Source organism: Lactuca virosa, chromosome 7 (genome assembly GCF_052849685.1).
Source record: "Lactuca virosa cultivar CGN04683 chromosome 7, Lactuca_virosa_CGN04683_v6, whole genome shotgun sequence".
Taxonomy (NCBI): Eukaryota; Viridiplantae; Streptophyta; class Magnoliopsida; order Asterales; family Asteraceae; genus Lactuca; species Lactuca virosa.
In genome coordinates this window covers 260,633,917-260,654,961 of record NC_136432.1, presented here as the reverse complement: position 1 = coordinate 260,654,961, position 21,045 = coordinate 260,633,917, and the positions used below count along the sequence as shown (strand labels likewise).

The window sequence follows — 21,045 nt, the reverse complement described above, 5'->3', positions numbered from 1 at the left end:
CTTTGCATTTCAGTTTTAATTGAAGTCAAAGACCTCAAGATAAATTTTCTTGAAGTTTTGATTTGTATAACTATTTTTCACCATTTTAGTTTCTTGAATAACCATAAAATCATGAAAAATACTAAACAGTTAATAAAAATTACCAAACTTCAGATTTTGGTTCTAAATACATTAAAAGACTTCCAGATAAATTTTCATGGTTTATAGATATGTATAACCATTTTTCTTATATTTAATTCTCTAAATAGATAAAAATTCATGAAAAATAGCAATCAGTTAAGAAAAATCCCCAAACTTTTTATTATACTGCCATTACACATACTTAAGCTGGGAAAAATATAAAAATAGATTTCTAAACTGTTTAACCTAATTTTATGATTTTTGTGCATTTATTCTAATAAAAATGGAGATAAATAGTGAACAGTTTCCAAAATTACCCAAACTTTTTGTATTACTGTTATTAAACAATCTTAAGTTGGGAAAAATATAAAAAGGGATTTATAAACTGTTTAACCCAATTTTATGATTTTTGTGCATTTATTCTAATAAAAATGGATTTAAGTGTATTTAATCTTAGGAAAATAGAAGAAAAATAGCATACAGAAGAGAAAAATCATCAAAATTTTTATGTAGCATCCTAATATATTATAAGGTGTTCGGGTAAATTTTCATGACTTTTGGATGAGTAAAACTATTTTTCCTGTTTTTAGACCATTATAAATACAAAAATCGGGAAAAAATAGGAATGCATTATGAAAAATTCTGAACGTATTTTTCTAAGTCTTCCACACAGGGTAGGAGCTGCGAAAATTATTAGGTAGCCATTTCACATTTTATAAAGTGGTTTTATGATTTATTGGAGCTAAACAAAAAGAAAATTCAAAACCATACTAAAAAGTAACAAAAATCGATGAAACTTAATCAAATGCCTTTATTTACCTTAGGAGTAATCCAGGAATTTATCTAGGATTTATAGACCTCAGAAAGTATTTTATATGAATTATTGATCTATTTTCTTGCAATGATTATAATAATTCGAGATAAATGAGTTATTTTCTGGAAATTTACAGGTCATCTTACTTTGTAGATGGGAATCTGGGAAAAATTGGATTTGGTCAGAAAAGGAGTTTTAGATATTTATTTGGAAATAAATCCTTCATGAACATATTTGAAAGCTTTTAACAACATAATTTGATGATCTAGCATCTAAGCTTGAAGATCATCACATGCATGTTTGTTTGAAGACCATTCATGAGTTTGAAATGTTCAAAATTCATTTTTGAAAGAAAACTTTGGATGCATGTGGTGTTTTTCACACAAAACTTGTAGAAAAAGTGCATTATGTTGATTTTGACTTAGGTTTTGGTCCTTAGATTTCACCATCAAACAACATGCATGTTGTTCTTGGGTGAAACCCTACCACCATCATCATCAAACTCGTCATTCATGGATATGTTCATAAATGTTCATAAAGAATGGTGTAGAAGAATGAGAAGTGCAAGAAAAACCTTTAAAACAAGAAAGAAAAGTGAAGGAAGATGAAGGATTTTCGTGATTACCTTGAAGAACAACCCTAGAATATGAAGATTTGAAAGTTGAGAGGTGTTCTTGGCTGGAGAATTTTGTGGGTTTGGAGAGAGAAAGAGAGAATTTGAGTGTTGTAAGGAGTGGAGTGTGAGAGAGAAAGTGAAGTATGGAGAAATGGAGTGTGGAGAAGAATTGATTGAGTGTGTTGGGAAGAGGAGAAACGGGAGAGAGAGAGAGAGAGAGAGAGAGAGAGAGAGAGAGAAATCCGACTTTTGAATGGAGAGAGGGTCTCCCTCTCTTAAATTTTATAAAATTATAACTTTATTTTATAAAAATATCAAGTTTTTATAAAATATGCACATTATCCTAATTTTCATTCACAAAACCTTGATTTTTGGCTTAGAAAATAAGGTTAAATACTAATAACTTAAATTTTATTTCTCCTTGGTTATATTTTACTAATTTGAGTTATTTTAAATTGATATTATAAAGTCCATCCCAAATTTTATGGATTTTTAGGTGTTAAAGTTTATAAATTTGAGATTTTAGGGTTTTTAGGGTCTTGAGATTTAATAATATTTGGGTATCAAAATTAATTAAATTTTGAGACTTTTTAAATTATTTTTTTGTGTTTCCTAACTCTTATTCAAGTTAGAAATAATGTTTGTAATTTATTTTTTTATCGCTTTATTGGCATTTTATGTAGTGATTCCGAGATCCAACGAAATTGAGGAATCAAGTATACTAGCCCTAGTCTTCAACTTCGACTTAAGTTTCTATAAGACTTTGACCTAATTTCTACTTATAGGTCAAGTGAATGATGTGTGTATATGATTCATGAAATGATGTTCAATTCAAGGAATGACCCGAATGTGGATAGTCACTACAGTTAAGTAGTAGTAGAATTCACATATCAATGTGCAATCTAAGTACACTATCCTTCAATTCTACTTGTTTCCGAGTTTCTAGTAGGTTATAACTTAGCTTCTAGTCACCAAGTCTAATATGTGTCATGCCTATACGTGCAACTAAGTTTAGTCAAATCTAGAATCGACTCGAATTCTGACGGTTGTCACAATGGCGATGGTGGAAAGAAAGAACTCAGGTGAGGTTCAAGATGAACTAACCTAAAATCTGATGAACTGAAATGTGAAATTAGAAACAAACCCTACATTGATAATGATTTTTCACCTAGATGGTTACACTAATGGTTTAGTAGTGACGATGATGCATCATTATGAATCATTCAACTTGTACCTATTACCAAGAAAAGCATGAAGTTGAATGATTGTTATTTCCTCTTCCAAACTGAACTTTCAAAGCCAATAGGAAACTAAATCCAAGTCAATCGCGAACTAAATCTATTTACGTTCGATTTCCAGATCTACTAACAATTTGATGTCGTGTATTTGGTGTTCTCAGATAGTGTAAGGTTATAAAGAGAGAGGGGTGTGTTGGAGGTTGTGTGTTCAGCTCGACTGCTACACATAATGAATCCAAAATTAAAATCATTGCTACAAATTCTTCATCAAGGTATGTGAGAACGAATCAAATCCAATCGTTCATGTAAAGAACAAAATCAGAATCAAAAGCATAAATTATGATGGTGGATTTCATAGAAGGGAGAGAGGGGGAGAAAAAAAGAGACAACAACCCATTTCAATTCGATTTCCAGGCCTGCAAATGGCATTTGAGGATGAGTGTGTAGGTGTGGTGGTGGTGCAGGGTTGTTCTGCAGTGCACTGCCAGTGGATGGTGATGTTTATAGCAGGGGAGATTGATGGTGTTACATTGACGGTGGTTTGGAGTTACCTCTCGCTGGAAACCATTTCCGCCGTTGGACCTCCGGCGAAAAGTTCAATCCCTCTTTTTTCCTTCCCCAGTGGTAACGATCATAGCCTCTTTTCCCCCCCTGCAAATATTTTGTACCCAATAGACCCAAAATAGTGGTCGAAGAGGGCTTTTGCCGAGGTGGACCAGAGGTGGTGATATTGGATTGTAGGTGGTGGTGACGACGACACAAATGAACGGTTATTAGGTTCAGATTAGGAGTCGTTGAAGGAGATTTAAGGGAGGAGAAACATTGACTTTTTCAGTCAAACATTGAGAGAGAGAGAGAGAGAGATATAGAGAGAGAGAGAGAGAGAGACCCATTGCATATGAAATTTCATTTTATTTTTAGTTAAGAGAAAACTTCATAAATGGTCCATGAATAGTGAAATGACGAAAATACCATTTATTTAACGGACAAATACTGACGGAGTGAACCATAAAGACTAAAGATTAAAAGTTTTGAAACCACATGACTGTTCGTGAGGTTTTTAAAATTAGAAACGAAACTTCAGATTTTATAAAACTAGATGGACCATTTACGAAGTTTGTCTCGAAAAAAATATATATACAAAAAAAAACAGATTTCTAACTGGTGCAATTTTCAAAAAGACGTAACCCATCTCTCCTCCATCCTTGTTTAGCATAAAACCAAATCTGCCCCATGCTATCTTTTCCCTTCCCAAGCAGTTAAATATTTTTATCTTTTCAGTCTTGTAACCTGTACGATAGGAGGGCCTCCATTTGTTCATATCCAGCAAGGAAATCAGAAACACAGTCACAGTCAAGAGAAGGTACAAATAATAATAAAATGACCCCCACCCCCCACTTAATTAACGTGCACACACCCACACTATCATCGTGGTCTGTTCCCCCTCTTATCTTTTTTGCACTCCTACTAAAGAGACCGACAGTTTAGACTTGATGTAAGATACGCAATTATGCCCCTCAAAATACGCTATCCACATTGGACACTTTGCAATTTTGCAGGGGTTTGGCCCTTTGATTTCACCCTCTTTCTCTTCATTAAATATAAAGCCGTGAACACCGCTTCAATCCCTCGTGACCCTTTACTTTTTTTAACCACTATCGTGTTCCAATCTAGTAACTAATACTGGGAATCAGTGTCGCTATCTGGCAACCAATACTGGAAATTAAATAAACAATTTGATTCTTCAGAATCATGAAAAGAAGATTTATTCACAATTAATTCATGTTCACATGAACACCGGCAGATTTTTTTGATTTACAGACGGGGCAAATGCTGATACTAGAGGCACAGATGGTACACATGCACAGATGCCTGCAAGGAAGCAGCAACACGCATGACTCTTCCTTCCCACAATTTCGGCATCGCCTGTTCATTCCGCCGTACCTGCTCCTATTCTTTCTCTCTCCTCCGCTTTCCTCCGCTAACATACGATCTAGTTCATTGTTGCTTCCGCAGTGTGATTGAGCGTCATCGATTGAGGCACAATTGTTATTGAAATCGAGACTGTAATGCTGTTGTAGCTGAAGCTGTTCTTGGACTTGTTGGAGATTGTTTCGTAGGGCGTTGGCTGTTGCCTCGTTGGTTTCAGCTAACTCTCTCCATTTTTGATTTTCTACGTTTAGAGATTTCACTTTTTCTTCTAAAGACCAATTCATTTGTCCGATCTTCACGATTTCATCTTCTTTCGCTTTCAGTCTCTTCATTATCCCTTCCTGGGCTGCTGCTATTAATCTCCTCGAGTTTCTCTTTCGCATCTCCTGGATCTCCGTCCTCACCTTCTCAGTCTGCAATTTGAAAAAAAAAATATCAGTATACGAGAGACTGTACGAATCATATGTATGAAACTGAAATAGAATTATTGGTTCTTACATGATGAGAAACGAAGCGATCAATCTCTAATTGCTGTTGATAGATGTGCGATGCGATATCTTCACCGAAAAACGCGAATGTGCCATGTTCGTTTTCATTAACAATCGGAGCGTTTGGAAGGGAGAAGGGTGGAGTAAAAGAAGAAACGTGAGCATCATGGCGTGGTCGTTTCCTTGGAAGGCTGGAGGTAAGTCCGCTGTCTGCCTTGAAAGCAGGCGTGGGAAAGGAATCCGTCATTCCGGCACCATACATCGGAATCATGGCAAGCGGAGCAATTCCATATGTTACTGCGTTGGGTTGATGATCAATCATGTCCCTGTAATCACAAATTAAAGTTGGATGAATATTAAAGATGAATGAACTGAATGTAAATGATAGATGAAGATGAAGTGCAAAAATAGAAGACCTGTTTGGAAGAAATTGAGAAGGGTTGAGGGTCAGATGTGGAGCTTCAACTGCCATTGATAATTGATATTTGTGTTTCTTCTTGTGAGAGAAAGAGAAGGAATAACATGCAAATGAAGGATGCAATATGCAAAGGCCATATGAGTGGGGTTTATTTAGGGTTCTGTTTGTTTGGGATTGGAACAAGAGTTAAAACGGGAAAAATGTTGTTTTCTTTTTCTTTTCTTTATTATAAATTAAAGAAAAAGTGTAATGTGTGTTTAAAAGAAAGGCACAAAATCTAATTCAGTGACTTGACTCATATGTGAGAAAAATTAGTCAATTCCGCAATAAGAGGATTGTAGCGGTTTAAACTTTAAAATATTAAAGTGTACTCGGTGGGACCTTGTTTGTCGTATAGGACAAGGCTTTCTATTCGTCCTCACTACACAATCCTCATGTGTCTTTCCCCAAATTTTATTTTTTATTGGTATAACTAAAAGAATTTATTACTTTCGTTTGCTTAGAATCCATAGTAAAGAATAGGGGGGAATATCATTTTATCTTTATAACTTTTTTGTGTTAGTTTTAAAAATTCTCTTATGTTTTTTCTTTAGTTTAGGTCTTAAACTCAATTTTTATGGGTTAAAAACATTCTTATTGTAAAAGCAAACATATAATCCGGTTACGCCTTGAATAAAACAATCATGTTTTCACCGTCTCCTCCCAAAATCACCTGCAACCGCCTTAGGTTTCAATCTACCCGAAAAATACTTCATTATCTTGTACACATTAGATAGAAAAGAAGAATATCATGCTATGTCAATAGTTATGGGCAATCATCAAATATTAGTCAGGAAATTTTTTAGGTAAAAACAAAAAATAAAGATTTTTCTGCTTACAAACAGTCTGAACCTACATTTTTATTGTAATTTTTTACCGATCAATTGGTTACCCAAATTAACTCTCCTATGGAAAACCCCCTTCAGCCCTTCTACTACTTCCATAAATTTTAATCAAAACAATGGATCCTCGGCTGATAATTTAGTATTTATAAATTCGATTAAGTAATAGAGATCCTTGAAACTTTATAAGTTGGTGATAAAGTTGGTTTTCAATTACATATTTGCGAAGAACTGATTAGGTAAGATATTTTGGGGATAAGGTGCTACCTAGTCACAAATAAATTTATTCTCATTGAACACAAAAGAATTAAGAATTCAAATCAAGGTGGAGTGGATTTTCAATCTGAAAAGGAAGTACAACATACAATTCATGGTTCTTCAAGATCACAATTCGAAAATCTAGGTATCCCGTGTTTACAAACATATAATGGTAATCATTTTAGTTGTGAAATTGTAAATGCATCCGAAAGATCTGGGGGGTTTAATTTCGCTTTATGATACTCGTAGTTTTCAATAAAAAAATAAAAAATAAAAAAGACAGGAATTTTCTAGTAGTTATAGGCAATTGGGTAAAGGTGGGAAAACAACTTGTTTGGTAAATGTTTTAGGGAAAATGACTTAGGAGGGTAACTACCTCTTATCCGTGTTCACATATTGGAAACTTCTTGTTTTTTGTACATAAGAAAGCAACTAACTTGTTTTAACTGTTTAAATTACACAAATATTACCGGCTAATATCTGTTTTAACCGGTAACTCAAAGGGAAAATGACTTAGAAGGGTAACTACCTCTTATCCGTGTTCACATATTGACAACTTCTTCTTTTTTGTACATAAGAAAGCAACTAACTTGTTTTAACTGTGTAACATCCCAAAAATAATGACCAAAAATTTCGTTTTTAATTTAATACTAAAACCATAATTGTCAAACCATTAATTTAATACTCCGGCATCGGGCCCCGCCCGACATCAGGCCCCGCCTGGCATCGAGCCCTGCTTGGTATGCAGATCTGTCTCGCTTAGGCCCCGCCTGTCTCCGGGCCCCGCCCGCTAAACATATACAATCATATAACATGATAACACATAAAGAAACATACTCTACTGTATCCCTGTCCTAAGAAACATACTCTGCTAATAATGAGATACAGAACCTCGTCCGTACTCAACTAGTTCCAGCCAGGCTTTAGCAGTGCAAGGTGAGTCTCCTCACTGTGTGAATGGGTCTAAGGCCACAATGCCAGCCCATGTAGTCTATGAGTAGGAAGACCCGGGGGTTAGCCCTAGGCATTGTATGCTAGTATGTTATTCCGGACCAAGGTCCGATGTCGGGCGGGTGCCCGAGGAATGTTTGCATGTTAGATTATACTTGTTGTCTGTGTGATACTTGTATGTACCTGGTAGGGAGGTGAGTGTGGGCGAGGTCCCGTATCTCATCACTAGCTGAGTACGGACGAGGTTCCGTATCTCATTATTAGCAGAGTATGTTTCTTAGGAGAGGGATACAATAGAGTATGTTTCTTTATGTGTTATCATGTTATATGATTGTATGTGTTTAGCGGGCGGGGCCCGGAGACAGGCGGGGCCTAAGCGAGACAGATCTGTATACCGAGCAGCGCTCGATGCCAGGCAGGGCCTGATGCCGGGCGGGGCCCGATGCCGGAGTATTAAATTAATGGTTTGACAATTATGGTTTTAGTATTAAATTAAAAACGAAATTTTTGGTCATGATTTTTGGGATGTTACACAGTTAAAACAAGTTAGTTGCTTTCTTACGTACAAAAAAGAAGAAGTTGCCAATATGTGAACACGGATAAGAGGTAGTTACCCTCCTAAGTCATTTTCCCTTTGAGTTACCGGTTAAAACAAGTATTAGCCGGTAATATTGGTGTAATTTAAACAGTTAAAACAAGTTAGTTGCTTTCTTATGTACAAAAAAAATAGTTGCCAATATGTGAACACGGATAAGAGGTAATAACCCTCCTAAGTCATTTTCCCAATGTTTTATGGCCCTCTTCTTTTCTCTACAAAATTTAAAAATAAGGTAGAAATGGAGGTGAGCGGTGAGAAGGTAGAAATGAAGGTGGGCGATGAAGTAGCTTTTATGTAATGGTGTTGTGGACACATCATATAGCCTAAGAGTGAGAATTTTAATTTTAATATGAATTTAGTTATTTAAATGTACCGGACACCACATGTCCACATGAGTGCCAATGCATAAACAATTTACATGTCAGAAATTTCTTCTGAGACATGATGACATGGCCAACTCAAAGCTTACGAGAAGAATAGCCTCTTGTAGAAAAAGGTATTTACATAATGCATATTAAACTATAAATAGTCACAAAAGTAATGAATGTAAAACATATTCTAGTTAAGTGTTATATATTTTTTGTTGTGTTGTACGTAGTAAAGTTAAGACCATTGTTACAAAAGAAACTTAAAGAAGAAAAAGTAATCTAGAAATGTGTAGAGGGAGGTATTTTGAAACAAAGGAAAAGGATGAGTGAGTGGGTCACACAACTCTACAAAACCTCCATCTCCATGGGTTGGAAACAGTGACGGAGCTTGAAGTGTTGATTTGAGGGGCCGAAAATAAAATATATATAAAAATTGAGGAATAGGGGGGGGGGGGCATAAACATACATAGCAAAATATAATTAATAAACAAGTTTATTGCCATAATAAATAACAAGTTTGTATGTACATGAGCAAACAATGAGTTCACAACCAAGCCTATGACTGATGCCCTATCAAGATCTATGCTTATTGTTCCATAGATTAATATGGTATCATGCACTCAAGCAATCGGGCGAGTGAGGAGTTGTCAATTCCTAATAGCGCTATCCATAATGACCATTGGCTCAAAGAGTTAATGGTTGGAGTAAAGTATAAGGGAAGGAACTTAAGACGATAATGCCTCATGTTTTTTGTTGCATAAACATACATAGCAAAATATAGCAATCAAGTTTGATACAAATCAATTTAAATACAACGAACTATAAATAGTTTTTCGGACATGCTTTTCCACCCCAAAACCTAAAAACCGAAAATAGGGGGATGCAGGAATACTCACAATGCTTTGAGATGATGCATATGATGCCTTGAACTACATTCCACTTGTACCACTATCGATTCCTACACGATGTTACACACTAATGAGTCTCTAATAGAAAACTAATACTAGTATACTTGCTACTGCAATAGAATTATGTCAATATTGTGTCAAAATTTAATATTGTTAAGTTTCAAACATTTTCTGAAATGGTGAAATTTTATAACTCATATGATTAAGATAATTTTGGATATTAATTTCCAGATTTTTGTAATATTAATTGAGGGTATTTCAATACATTTAAAGGTGTTTTAAAATCCTAAAAATCTAAAATATTATCAAACAGTTTCCAAAAATTCTCAAACTTTGCATTTTCATTCTAAATATAGTAGAGGTTTTCCATAAATTTTCGCTTGAATTTTTGATATAATTAATTATTTTTCCCAATTTTTAAGCCTTCATAACAACATAAATTCGTGAAAAATAGTATCCAGATAATAGAAACTCTCAAACTTTTTATAATACTGCCATTAAACATACTTAAGCTGGGAAAAATATAAAAAGGAGTTTATAAACAGTTTAACCTGATTTTATGATTTTTGTGCATTTATTCTAACAAAAATTGAAATAAATAGAATACGGTTTCCAAAATTTCCCAAACCTTTTGTATCGCTGTTATTAAATATATAGAAGCTTTGAAAAATATAAAAGATATTTTTCAATTAGTTTTGCTATTTTCTTTGTTTTATTCTTTTGAATAATCATTAATTGGTGAATAATTATCAAACAGTTAAATAAAATTACCAAAATTTTTGTGAACTTCATTTACAGTGTACATAATCCGAGAAAAATACCAATGGTGATTTTTATATGTTGTAATCCGATTTTATGGATTTAAGTGTATTTAATCTTAGAAAATAGAAGAAAAACAGCATACTGAATATAAAAATCATCCAAAATTTTATTTAGAGTTCTATTATAATATAAGGTCTTCTGGTAAATTTTCATGAATTTTGGATAACTAGAACTAGTTTTCCCATTATTAGTCCATTATAAATACAAAAATCGGGGAAAAATAGGTATGCATTATGAAAAATTCTGAAAATATTTTTCTGAGTATTCCACATGAGGTAGGATCTGCAGAAAATCTTAGATAGCCTTTTCACATTCCCTAAAATGGTTTTATGATTTATTTTAATTAAACAAAAAGAAAATTCAAACCCATACCAAACAGTAACCAAAATCTATGAAACTCACTCAGATGTAATCATTTACTTTCGGGGTCATTCACGAATGTACCTAGGATTTATAGACCTCCGAAAGTATTTTAGATGAATTATTGACCTATTTTCTTGCATTAATTATAATAATTCGAGAAAAATGAATTATTTTCTGAAAATTTGTAGAACTTCTCATTTTGTTGGTGGAATTCTGGGAAAAATCGGATTTGATCAGAAAAGAAGTTTTAGGGATTTATTTGGGATTAAATCCTTCATGAACATATTTGAAAGCTTTTAACAACCAACATTGATCATCAAACATCTAAGCTTCAAAATCATCACATGCATGTTGGATTTTGGGTGAAATAATATCACCATCATCATAAAAATCGTGGTTATGAACATGCATGTGAATAATATCAAAGAAAAGTGTTTATGGAGAAGAAGAAATAGTAAAACTTGAAGGAATAGTGAGGTAGAAATCGATTTTACCTTCAAGAACACCACAAGATGATGAAGATTTCGAGTTTGAGGTGTGTTCTTGGACATATTTTCTGGAAAATTTTGTGGGTATAGAGAGAGGAAGAGAGAGTTTGAGAGAAAAACTTGTTCTTGAAGGATGTAAAGAGGTGGAGTGAAGAGTGAGTGAAAATGAGTAGTGTGTGCCTTTTGAGTGTAAGAGAGAGATATGAGGAGAGAGGGATCCGAATTTTTGAGGTATAATACCCTGTATTTCTCTTTTCTCTTTTATAAAAAAATATCAAAGTTTTATAAAATATACAACTTAACCTAACTTTTATCCATAAAACCTTGATTTTTTGACTTATAAATTAAGGGTAAATGTTAATGATTTAATTTTTATTTTCATTGATTATATTTTCCTGAATTTAGTCATTTTAAATTGATATTATGAGGTTCATAATAAATTTTATGGAGTTTTAAGTGTTAAAGTTTATAAATTTGAGATTTTAGGGCTTTTAGGGTTTCTCGAATTTTGCTAAACTTTAAATATCAAGATAGATTGAATTTTGGAGGCATCAAATTATTTTTGTGTTTCCTAACTCTTATTCAAGTTAGAAATAGTGTTTGTAATTTATTTTTATCGGTTTATTGGCATTTTATGTAGTGATTCTGAGATCCAAACGAAATTGAGGAATCAAGTATACTAGTCATAGTTTTCAACTTTAACTTAAGTTCCTACGAGACTCGGACCTAATTTCTACTACTAGGTCAAGTGCATGGTGTGTGTATATGATTCATGAAAAGGTGTTCGAGTCAAAGAGTGACCTGGATATGGATATTCACTATAGTTAAGTAGTTGTAGAATTCACATATCAATGTGAAATCTAAGTACACTATCCATTGATTCTGATTGTTTCCAAGTTTCTAGCAGGTTATAACTTAGCTTCTAGTTACTAACTCTAGTATGTGTCGTGCCTACACGTGCAACTAAGTTTATCAAATCTAGAACTAACTCGAATTTTGACGATTGTCACATCACTCCGAACACCATAAAAGTAAATTTTATGACAAAAAAGTTACATTTCCGACTGTGATTTTTCTGATTTCGGTCTGCAATTCTAGACCGAAATTTCAGAATTCAGAAAACAAAAATCTCTAAGACATTAAGAACAAATTTGAAATCCAATCACTAATTAATAAATTTGAAGTAAATACTCCGTTTTTATTAAAGTTCAATGTTGTAAAAATCAATCTAGGTGTCAATTAATTGGCGCCTAGAAGCTAGACGGTCTCCAACCGCTTACGATTAATGTTAGTCGATCATATTAATCACCTTTAGTCCTAATCAATCCTAACTGGTCATAATCAGTCTTAATCTGCCTAATCGGTCAACATTATTAAAATGTCAAAATATATAAAATTGTCAAAAATGAGTAAAAAAAAGTCAAGATGTAACACTCAAATCCAGGTATCCCATTTTTACCGTCAAAGTATTTTATTTTTTGGCAAAAAAAGGACCCTCCGTACGTTGGGCGTACATATGAGTACGCTTAGCGTACACTTGTGCATGCAACGGGTGGCTGAGGCTCGTACGCGAGGCGTACAAGGCCAATGACCAAAACCCTAACTTTTTGGCTTCGGCCCTATTTAAACACACTTATATCATTTGGACAAAACCCTAATCAGCCTCTATAGCCTCTTTTCGTCCTTAAACCCTATTTTTGAAAGAGAGTGTGTGTTTTGAGCCTAAAGGTGATTTTGGTGGCCATTCTAGTGCATTTGCAAGAAGAAGGAGGTGGTATTCAAGTTTTGAACGTGGGAAGAGCTTGAGGTTTCTGCATCTAGAGTATATTGGAGAGCTTTTGAACGTAAAAAGTTTCCACCTTGATTATCCTTTTTGCTTGTTGAGTTAGGGTTTCTAGAAGTCCACTTTTGAGTCCATAAATCCTCTATTGGGAGTTGGAACAACTCTAAAGGTTAGAAATGTTAGATCTAAGCTCCTTTGAGCATGTTTGATGCATAAAATTTTTAGCTTCATGATTATTAAGACTCCATGCATGAGTTTAGGGTCTTAAAAGGGGTCTTAATGGGTTAAATGAGGTGTTGGGTTCCCATGGGGCATGCAAGGGCATAAAGTTGCCAACTTTATGCCTTAGGACTTCTTAATCGACTCAGATTTGGATTTGGAAGTTGAGTTTCCTCGTATTAAGCACTTAATGCTTTTGGTGCATAAACTGTTTGTACGCTGGGCGCACTACCTGTTATATTGTGCGTACCACCTCATAAACGAGTACGCTAAGCGTACTAAGGCTGTACGTTGGGCATACACCTTCAGTGGGTGTTGGGCTTTTGGTCGACTTTTGAGCCATTTGGGCCTTGCTTAGTCTGGGGCCTAGATCGATTAGGGTAATTGGACTTTGGACATTATTTTTAGGCCATGGGAGTCAAGGATGGGCCTATTGGGCCTTATGGCCCATTATTGTTTTGGACCATGAAGGCGGACCCATTTAGGAAGTGAGTTATATGGGCCTTAGTAGAGAATCTTGGACTTAGGATTTTGGGCTTTTGGCTAGGTGGGGTCATAATCCTAGTTAGGGTACTTTGTATGTTTATGCAGTGTGAGATCTTTGGATCGGTAGACGAGCAGTTATTGTTTCAGCTGACTGAGGTGAGTCTTCTCACCATAAATTCGGTTCTAAGGCGCCAAGGCCGAACCAATATTCATTATGTTACATGTTAGTTGTTTTATGTTATATGTAGTGATTGGGTTGAAATATACCCCAGGGCGGGGGCCCAGTATGACATGACAGGTTGAAATATACCCCAGGGCGGGGACCACTATGATATGTTGGGTTCAAATACACCCCAGGGTGGGGTCCCATACTTGTTTTGGGTTTAGATTGAACCCTAGGGCTGGGCCCATTTGTATGATTTGCATGTGTTATCTTCGGAAACTCACTAAGCGTTTGCTTACAGTTGTATTTTGATTTCAGGTGCGTCTGGTTCCAAGGGGAAGGGACCGGCTTGATGGCCCAGCGTGCACTCTCCACTATTTTCCGCACTCATTGATATGGATACTCTGATGATTTTGTATGGTGGACTTTATGTAATGGATTTTTAGTATTAACTTATGGTTGCAAACCTTATTTTAAAAATAAAAAATTTCTCTGGATTTTGGGTTGTTATAAGTTGGTATTAGAGCCTTGGTTTGAGGGAGTCGGGCACACTCTCAGGTGTGTCAGATTTCAAATTGAGGAAATGGTAAACCCTTTTATAAAAGAAACAAAAGTTAATTTTTTCTGAAAATGGTTTTCTTAAGTGAAAGGGGGAGAGTGCGATGCACGTAATCGGCCGAGCTCAAGTAAGTGTTCACAATGTATTAGCCATGCTAGAGATATATTCTTGGAATTGATGTTGAATTGACTATTTGATAAGTGTATGCTTTCAAAGTTGTATATGTCTAGGATTGCATAGCCCTAGAATGATGGATTCTGCCTTATTTCCAGTTCCTTGTTTGGTTGTGGTTTTAGGGTAGAAGCTTTATTTGACAGTCTATATGATTCTATTTGTGTATAACTTGCATGCATAGGGCAACCTGCGATGATTGATTTAGATTTTTGGTTCGGTGAGGGTTGAGAAAACCTAGAATAGTCTAGGATTTGAGTTTGTTCTGTATTCTGTGAGTCATGTTATCTGTGATTGGGTGAATTAGAGGTACCAGGTATGGACTTGGGGAAGGTACAGGTAGGTGTGGAAGGTAGTATTGGTCCCGTACTACTGGAAGCACATGACCTGTACCCGAAACAAGGGCAGACCTGGAAGCTCTGAGGAGTCCGTTGAGGTGGAATCCCTTCGAACTTCCTTATCAGTTGCTCTTTATGTTGTATTTTCAGTTGAGGACGGTGATAATTATGCGAGGAGGTTTAGGTTCGGGATCATGATCAAGATCAGGTTCAGGCTCTGGTGCAGAGCCGATTAATGAGAGGTTGTGCAAGATTATCGTAACTGAAGTTACTCGCGGCATCCTTGACGCTACCCCGGTGATTTTCGGTACCGTCAAGGAGGGGATCATGGAGATTATGGAGGACCGGCTCAGGTCTTTCCGAGCTGAGATCATTGCGGGTCAGATTGGGGTTCAAACTCCCTCATTTCGGAAGTTCAAGGCGTGTGGTGTGCCCGAGTTCTTTGGGGTTAAGGACCCCATCGCTAGTCGTCATTACATCGCTGACATGGAGAATGCTCAGTGCACGAGTTTTTTCCCGATGCGGCAAAGGTGGATTCACGTTCTGTATGCCAAGGGACCGAGCGCAGGACTGGTGGGACGAGGTTACCCGCGATGTAGGATCGACGAGTGTGACTGAGATGACATGGGAAGAGTTTGTCCGGAGATTTGATTGGGAGTTTGCACTGGCCATTGAGGTGCAGCAGCTGGTGAGGGAGTTCCAGGACCTTCACTAAAGTACAGAGTCAGTGGCGGAGAATACTGGCAAGTTTAGGGAGAGGTCACTGTTGGTCCCGCAGTACGATGCGAATGAGGATATGAGGAAGACAAGACATCATGCTATTCTGAGGGATGATATCCAAGAGTTCGTGAGCTTCTCAGGGTGCAAAACCATTAATGATATGATTGAGAAGGCCCATGAGCGGGAAATCGAGTTAGAGATCCGCATGAAGCGGATACCGGAGCAGGTTCAGACGGCAGTGGGTCAGGCTAAGAAGCCTAAGACCACCGATGTTCACAGCAGAGGCCAGCAGGGCCAGGGTCGATGCGCCAAGTATGGTAAGTGTTGGATAAGGTGTCTAAGTCCGTAACTATATTTGGTATGAACTTGACCCGACCCGACATGGTCCATTTGGGTTGCACTTCACCTAACAATTTGTATGGATATACTTTTTGAGAATAAGATGTCCATGATCTATTAATATATTATAAGTTATAATATATTAATATGAAATCATATTATTTAATTAGTGTTGATCAAGAATTGATTTTGGAATTAATTTAAAGATCAAAAGAGGCTAATTAAATATGGACTCTTACATATATATGGATTGGGCTAAGATTTATTAAGGATGGGATAAGAGTATATGGAAGTCCATGGATTGTCCATGGAGCTTTTAACCCATGGATCCTAGGTAAATGAAGAGTCATGGGTATTAGGGTGTAACCCTAATCCTCCATACTATATAAAGAGGTCCTTGGTTCTAGAATTGGCACTAGTGTGTGTGAGAAACAAGGGTGGGCCGATTTTAGCAAGCATCATATTCTCTCAAGTAGTTCCAAGTTGTTTTGGGTGATTTGTGACACCACTTGAGGCATCCACACTATTGGTGCTAGGCTCTAAAACTCCAAGCAATAAAAAAGAAAGGTATGTTATTATACTTAAAGTGTTGTATTACAAGTACCCCATAACATGCTAGTTAGGTTGTAAACATTGGAAATCAAATTTGCATGTATCATAGAGAAAACATAGATCCAAGGTTTCTAGGGTTGCATGTACACCATAGGAGTGTTAGAATGCTCAAAACCCTTCAGTGGTATCAGAGAATAGGCTTGTTTGCTTGATACTTGATGCTACATGTTTTTTCCAAAGTTGAAATTCTGCATTTTTTTGCATTTGACTGCTCACCACGACGTGGCAGTCTTTACCACGACGTGGTGACGCCTCTGTATGCAGAATTTCGGGGTTTTGCTTGGTATTGGACGAGGATCATTACCCTAAACTGTTTTTTGAACCTTAAAACCTATTTTGGATGTGGTAATGATTATGCTAATCCATTTACAATGGAAAATATCAAAATTCCATGTTTTATATGTGTTAATATGATTCTTGAAATTTTGATATGAAGGTTCATGTTCTTATGAGTTTTAGAAGATCATAGGAATTATGTGCAACTTGCTTGTTAATATGATTCTTGATCTTAATGCCTAATGATTGAGTCCATAACTTATCATCAAGTTATGGATAACCAAAAGTCTCTTATTTAAAAGTGTTATTAAAAATAAGAGGTTACATAAAATGAAGAGTCTTCACTTTAATGGACCATTAAACTCATAAGTTATGAAGTTGAAAAGTCTTGAATAGTTTCAAAACTTGCCCTCAAGTTTGGAATTAGTAAAGTCTCACACATTAATACTTTAAATTCCAAATTGAACCTTAGAATTTTAAAAGTTTAAAATTCAACCCTTATACTTCTATAATATTAAAAGTTTAATTATTATATATATGTATAAGAATAAGTCAGTCTTACCGTTAGTAGGCGTCATTCACGAAGCCGGTCTATAAGGGGGGTATAAAGTTACTGCCTATAAAATGGTGGTTTAATGGGTGTCCACTCTCACCCACCGCTTCCTTGACTGGTGGAGGGTCGTTAGTCGAACGGGTAGGATAGGAGCTTAATCCTCATTAAAAGTATAATGAAATTATAAAGTAACTAAACCTTTATTAATTCCCAATCTTAGTTACTTTAGGAAAATGTGAAATAGGTGCTAACCCATGAAATTTCACTTTGTACCTTACCAAGTCGTTAGTGGAGCGTGTGTGGTTAACCGACACACTAACAAGGACTAGTAAGAGTGGCAAAGGGTGAGTTAAGTTTTATCATAGATCGGTGGAGCGCGTGTGGTTAACCGGCACATCAATTGGGTGATAAAATTAAGGGTACCAAGTCAATTTGTATGGTTATTCACACCTTGTTTGTGATCCTCGGCATCTCAGTCACAAACTTGAGAGGGCACAATCGAGATTTAAACATGTCATTGAAAGTTCAATGTATCTCAAAATAATTAGGAGTTTCAAATCCAATTAAAACTTAATAATTTATTTTGTTTATAATAGTGGAAATTGGTAAATTGTCATTTACCTACCTTCAAATATTTTATAGCTTGGATTACGGCATCCCTCTTCCAAGTTATGAAATAGTTTTGTAGGATCCTAGCCTATATATTTAATTTGGGTGGCTTATTAAGGACTCTTTATCTACTTAAAAGTTGTCTTTCTTTTCTTTTAGATGTCTTCCAAAACTGCTGCTGGCTCAAACCCTACAGGCTCTTTTTCCCTCATGAACTTGTGTGGGAAAGTCACTTTTGATGGTTCCAATTTCAATGAATGGATTAGGAACATCAGAATGATTACCCGCTATGAGGACAAGGAATATGTCCTTGACAAGGAACTTAAGGTTATAAATGAGTCCACTGCTACCCCTGAGGAGATTACGGAGTATCCTGCACATGAGATGGGATGCTACTAAAGTGTCATGCATTATGTTGGCTACTATGAGTCCCTAACTCTAGAAATCCTATGAAGATTTCTATCCCTATGAGATGCACCTGGATCTGATGGAAAGGTACCATCAGAGCGCGCGTCAAGAGAGGTATTAAATCGTCTCCTCCATGATAACAGCCAGGATGAAGGATGGTGAACCCATCACCGGTCACTTGCAGAAAATGCAAAGGTTCGTGGACCGGTTGCTGAAGCTTAATGTGGACTTCCCCTGAGGACATGGCGATTGATATCATTTTCCATTCCTTACCTCCAAGTTATGATCGGTTTCGTATGAAGTATCATATGAACAAGGAGGAAGTTACACTTAGCAAACTTCAAGTACTTTTAAGGACCGCTGAAAGTGGCCTTAAAAGTAAATCGGTTGTTACTTCTACTCCTACTCCTACAACAGCCCCTGTTCTGGCGATTGGGCAGGGAAAGGGGAAGAAGAGGAAGACCCCTTTGAAGGGTACCAAGGGAAAGTCTCTTGATGGCTCCTCTTCAAGTGGGACCAAGAAAGGTCCCATTCCTCCTTCTTCAAACCCAAAGGAAGCACAATGCTTCTACTGTCACGAAAAGGGGCACTGGAAGCGAAGCTGCCCTAAGTACTTGCAGGATGTAAAGGATGGGAAAGTTAAATCCACCCATGCACGTATTTATACCATATTGTCTAATAACTCATTGCATACTAACTCTTGGGTGCTTGATACAGGTTGTGGTATTCACATTTGTACTGATTTGCAGGGCCTAAGAAGTAGTGAAGAAGTGGAGCACGGGAAGATAAACTTAATCATGGGCAATAGGAAAGTATTACCTGTGACCAAGATTGGAGTTTATTCTTTATTGCTTAATAATGGGTTAACTTTAGATTTGAATAAATGTTGTTACTCGTCAGAAATGGCGAGAAATATTATTTCCTTTCATAGTTTGTAGAAGCAAGGATTCACATTTTCATTTGATAATAAAATTGGTGCTATTGATGCTTTTTATAATAATGTGTTTTATTTTAAAGCATTAGCTTGTGATGGTGTATATGTGTTGGGACAAAGTATTGGTTTATACTTTGCTTTTTTAGGAAAATATATTTTTATGTAGTTTTTGTGTATTTGTGTATGGCCGTTATCGTGTGTACAGCCGTACACGGGTGTACGGCTGGTGATCCTATATATCGGGTGAGGGGTGCATGAAAGAGTACGGCTAGGGAGCTTAAGTGTGTGAAACCCAAGGTGTTCTAGAGAGAGAAGAGCTAGTGTGTGTGAACTATGTGTATGGAGCATCATTCTATTCATTGAATACATCATAGATTCACTTATTCTTCTTCTTCTTCTCTTCTATTTTGATCTGACATCATCCGTTTGATTGGGATTCCGCACCATCAAACGGATCTGATTGATACACAAGCAGATTGGGGACTAACAAGTGGTATCAGAGCAAGGATTGTATTAATCAGTTTTTGCAGATCTGGAGCTTATTTGATATTATTTTTGAAGGATTTTTGCGTTTTTGGATAGATCTTGGCAAAATAAGGGGGGAGGAGGTTTGTTCTTCGAGTTTTTGATCGAGTTTTGGAGCTACAAAGTCAAAAAAACGCTGTTTTTGGTCGTAACCAGCGAGGGGGTGGCGGTGTGTACGGCCATCAGCTAGGTTTTCCGAAGCGTTTGAGGCCGGAAACGATTTGCGGTCAGAGGGTTTACGGTCCGAGGTCTCGCGAGTTTACGGCCCGAAGACACGTGTTCGGTCAGATGGGTTTACGGCTCAGGAGTTCACGGCCCTCGGAGTTCACGACCTTCGGAGTTTACGACAGAGTTCACGGCCAGCCTCGCTTCGGACGTTTACGGCTCGGATTTGCGGTCAGCCTCGCATAGAGTGCGAAGTTCGTGGCCGCATACACTAAAAAAAAGGGGGAAGCAATTTTGGGGGTGCCAGGGATCGAACCCGGGTCGCTTGATTGATCAAACACGCGTCTTAACAGTTGGACAAGCAAGTCCTTTGTTCCAATCCTTCCCAATTTAAATCTTAAGGCGTCGCTGCTTCTTCCCAAGTTTCGCATTTTTTACTCTTTTAACCCAAAAATCAAATTTCTTTTAATTTTAAATTCCATTTTCAACCCAAAAATTTTAATTTTTAATTTTTGACTTTTAATTTTGACTTTTTACTTAAAATTTTGACTTTGACTTTAAAGTTTGACCTTTGACTTTAAACTTTGACTTTCTCGTTTAACTTTAAATTTTCAATTTTAGCTTTTCGGTTTGACTTTTTAAGTTTGACTTTTAGGTTTGACTTTTTAAGCTTGACTTTTAAGGTTGACTTTTGAGTTTTTAGTCAAAGGGCATATTTTTTTTTATAAAAATGAGTTCCTCAAACATCCCGGTCACTGAAGTTTCATGTTCTCCATCTTGTGAAACTACGATTAAATTTCTTCGCGAACAAATTGATTTGCTAAAAAGGGAAAATGAGGACCTAAAATACGAAGGATATCAACTTTGGAAAGGATAGAAACCTTTGCAAGCACAATTAGAAGTAAAAACAAAGGATTTTAGG

The 21,045-nt window shown here is 36.3% G+C and overlaps 1 protein-coding gene across 1 annotated transcript; it reads right to left on the bottom strand.

Moving 5' to 3' along the window:
* Positions 1 to 4,516: 4,516 nt before the first annotated feature.
* On the bottom strand, positions 4,517 to 5,792 carry LOC145123677 (putative BOI-related E3 ubiquitin-protein ligase 3). Its single transcript, XM_079058879.1, has 3 exons — positions 5,625 to 5,792; positions 5,219 to 5,534; positions 4,517 to 5,133 (listed from the first exon to the last, which is right to left on the bottom strand). The coding sequence occupies exons 1-3, from the start codon at positions 5,678 to 5,680 to the stop codon at positions 4,564 to 4,566; spliced, it is 942 nt and encodes a 313-aa protein (XP_078915005.1). The 5' UTR covers positions 5,681 to 5,792; the 3' UTR covers positions 4,517 to 4,563.
* Positions 5,793 to 21,045: the final 15,253 nt, after the last annotated feature.

Bases quoted from the DNA above. Each gene is read 5' to 3' on its own strand.
- LOC145123677 (XM_079058879.1), bottom strand. From the start codon at position 5,680: ATGGCAGTTGAAGCTCCACATCTGACCCTCAACCCTTCTCAATTTCTT. The intron at 5,535-5,624 runs GTCTTCTATTTT...TTGTGATTACAG, and splicing joins TCTCAATTTCTTCCAAACAG to GGACATGATTGATCATCAAC. The intron at 5,134-5,218 runs GTAAGAACCAAT...TTCAAATTGCAG, and splicing joins ATCGCTTCGTTTCTCATCAT to ACTGAGAAGGTGAGGACGGA.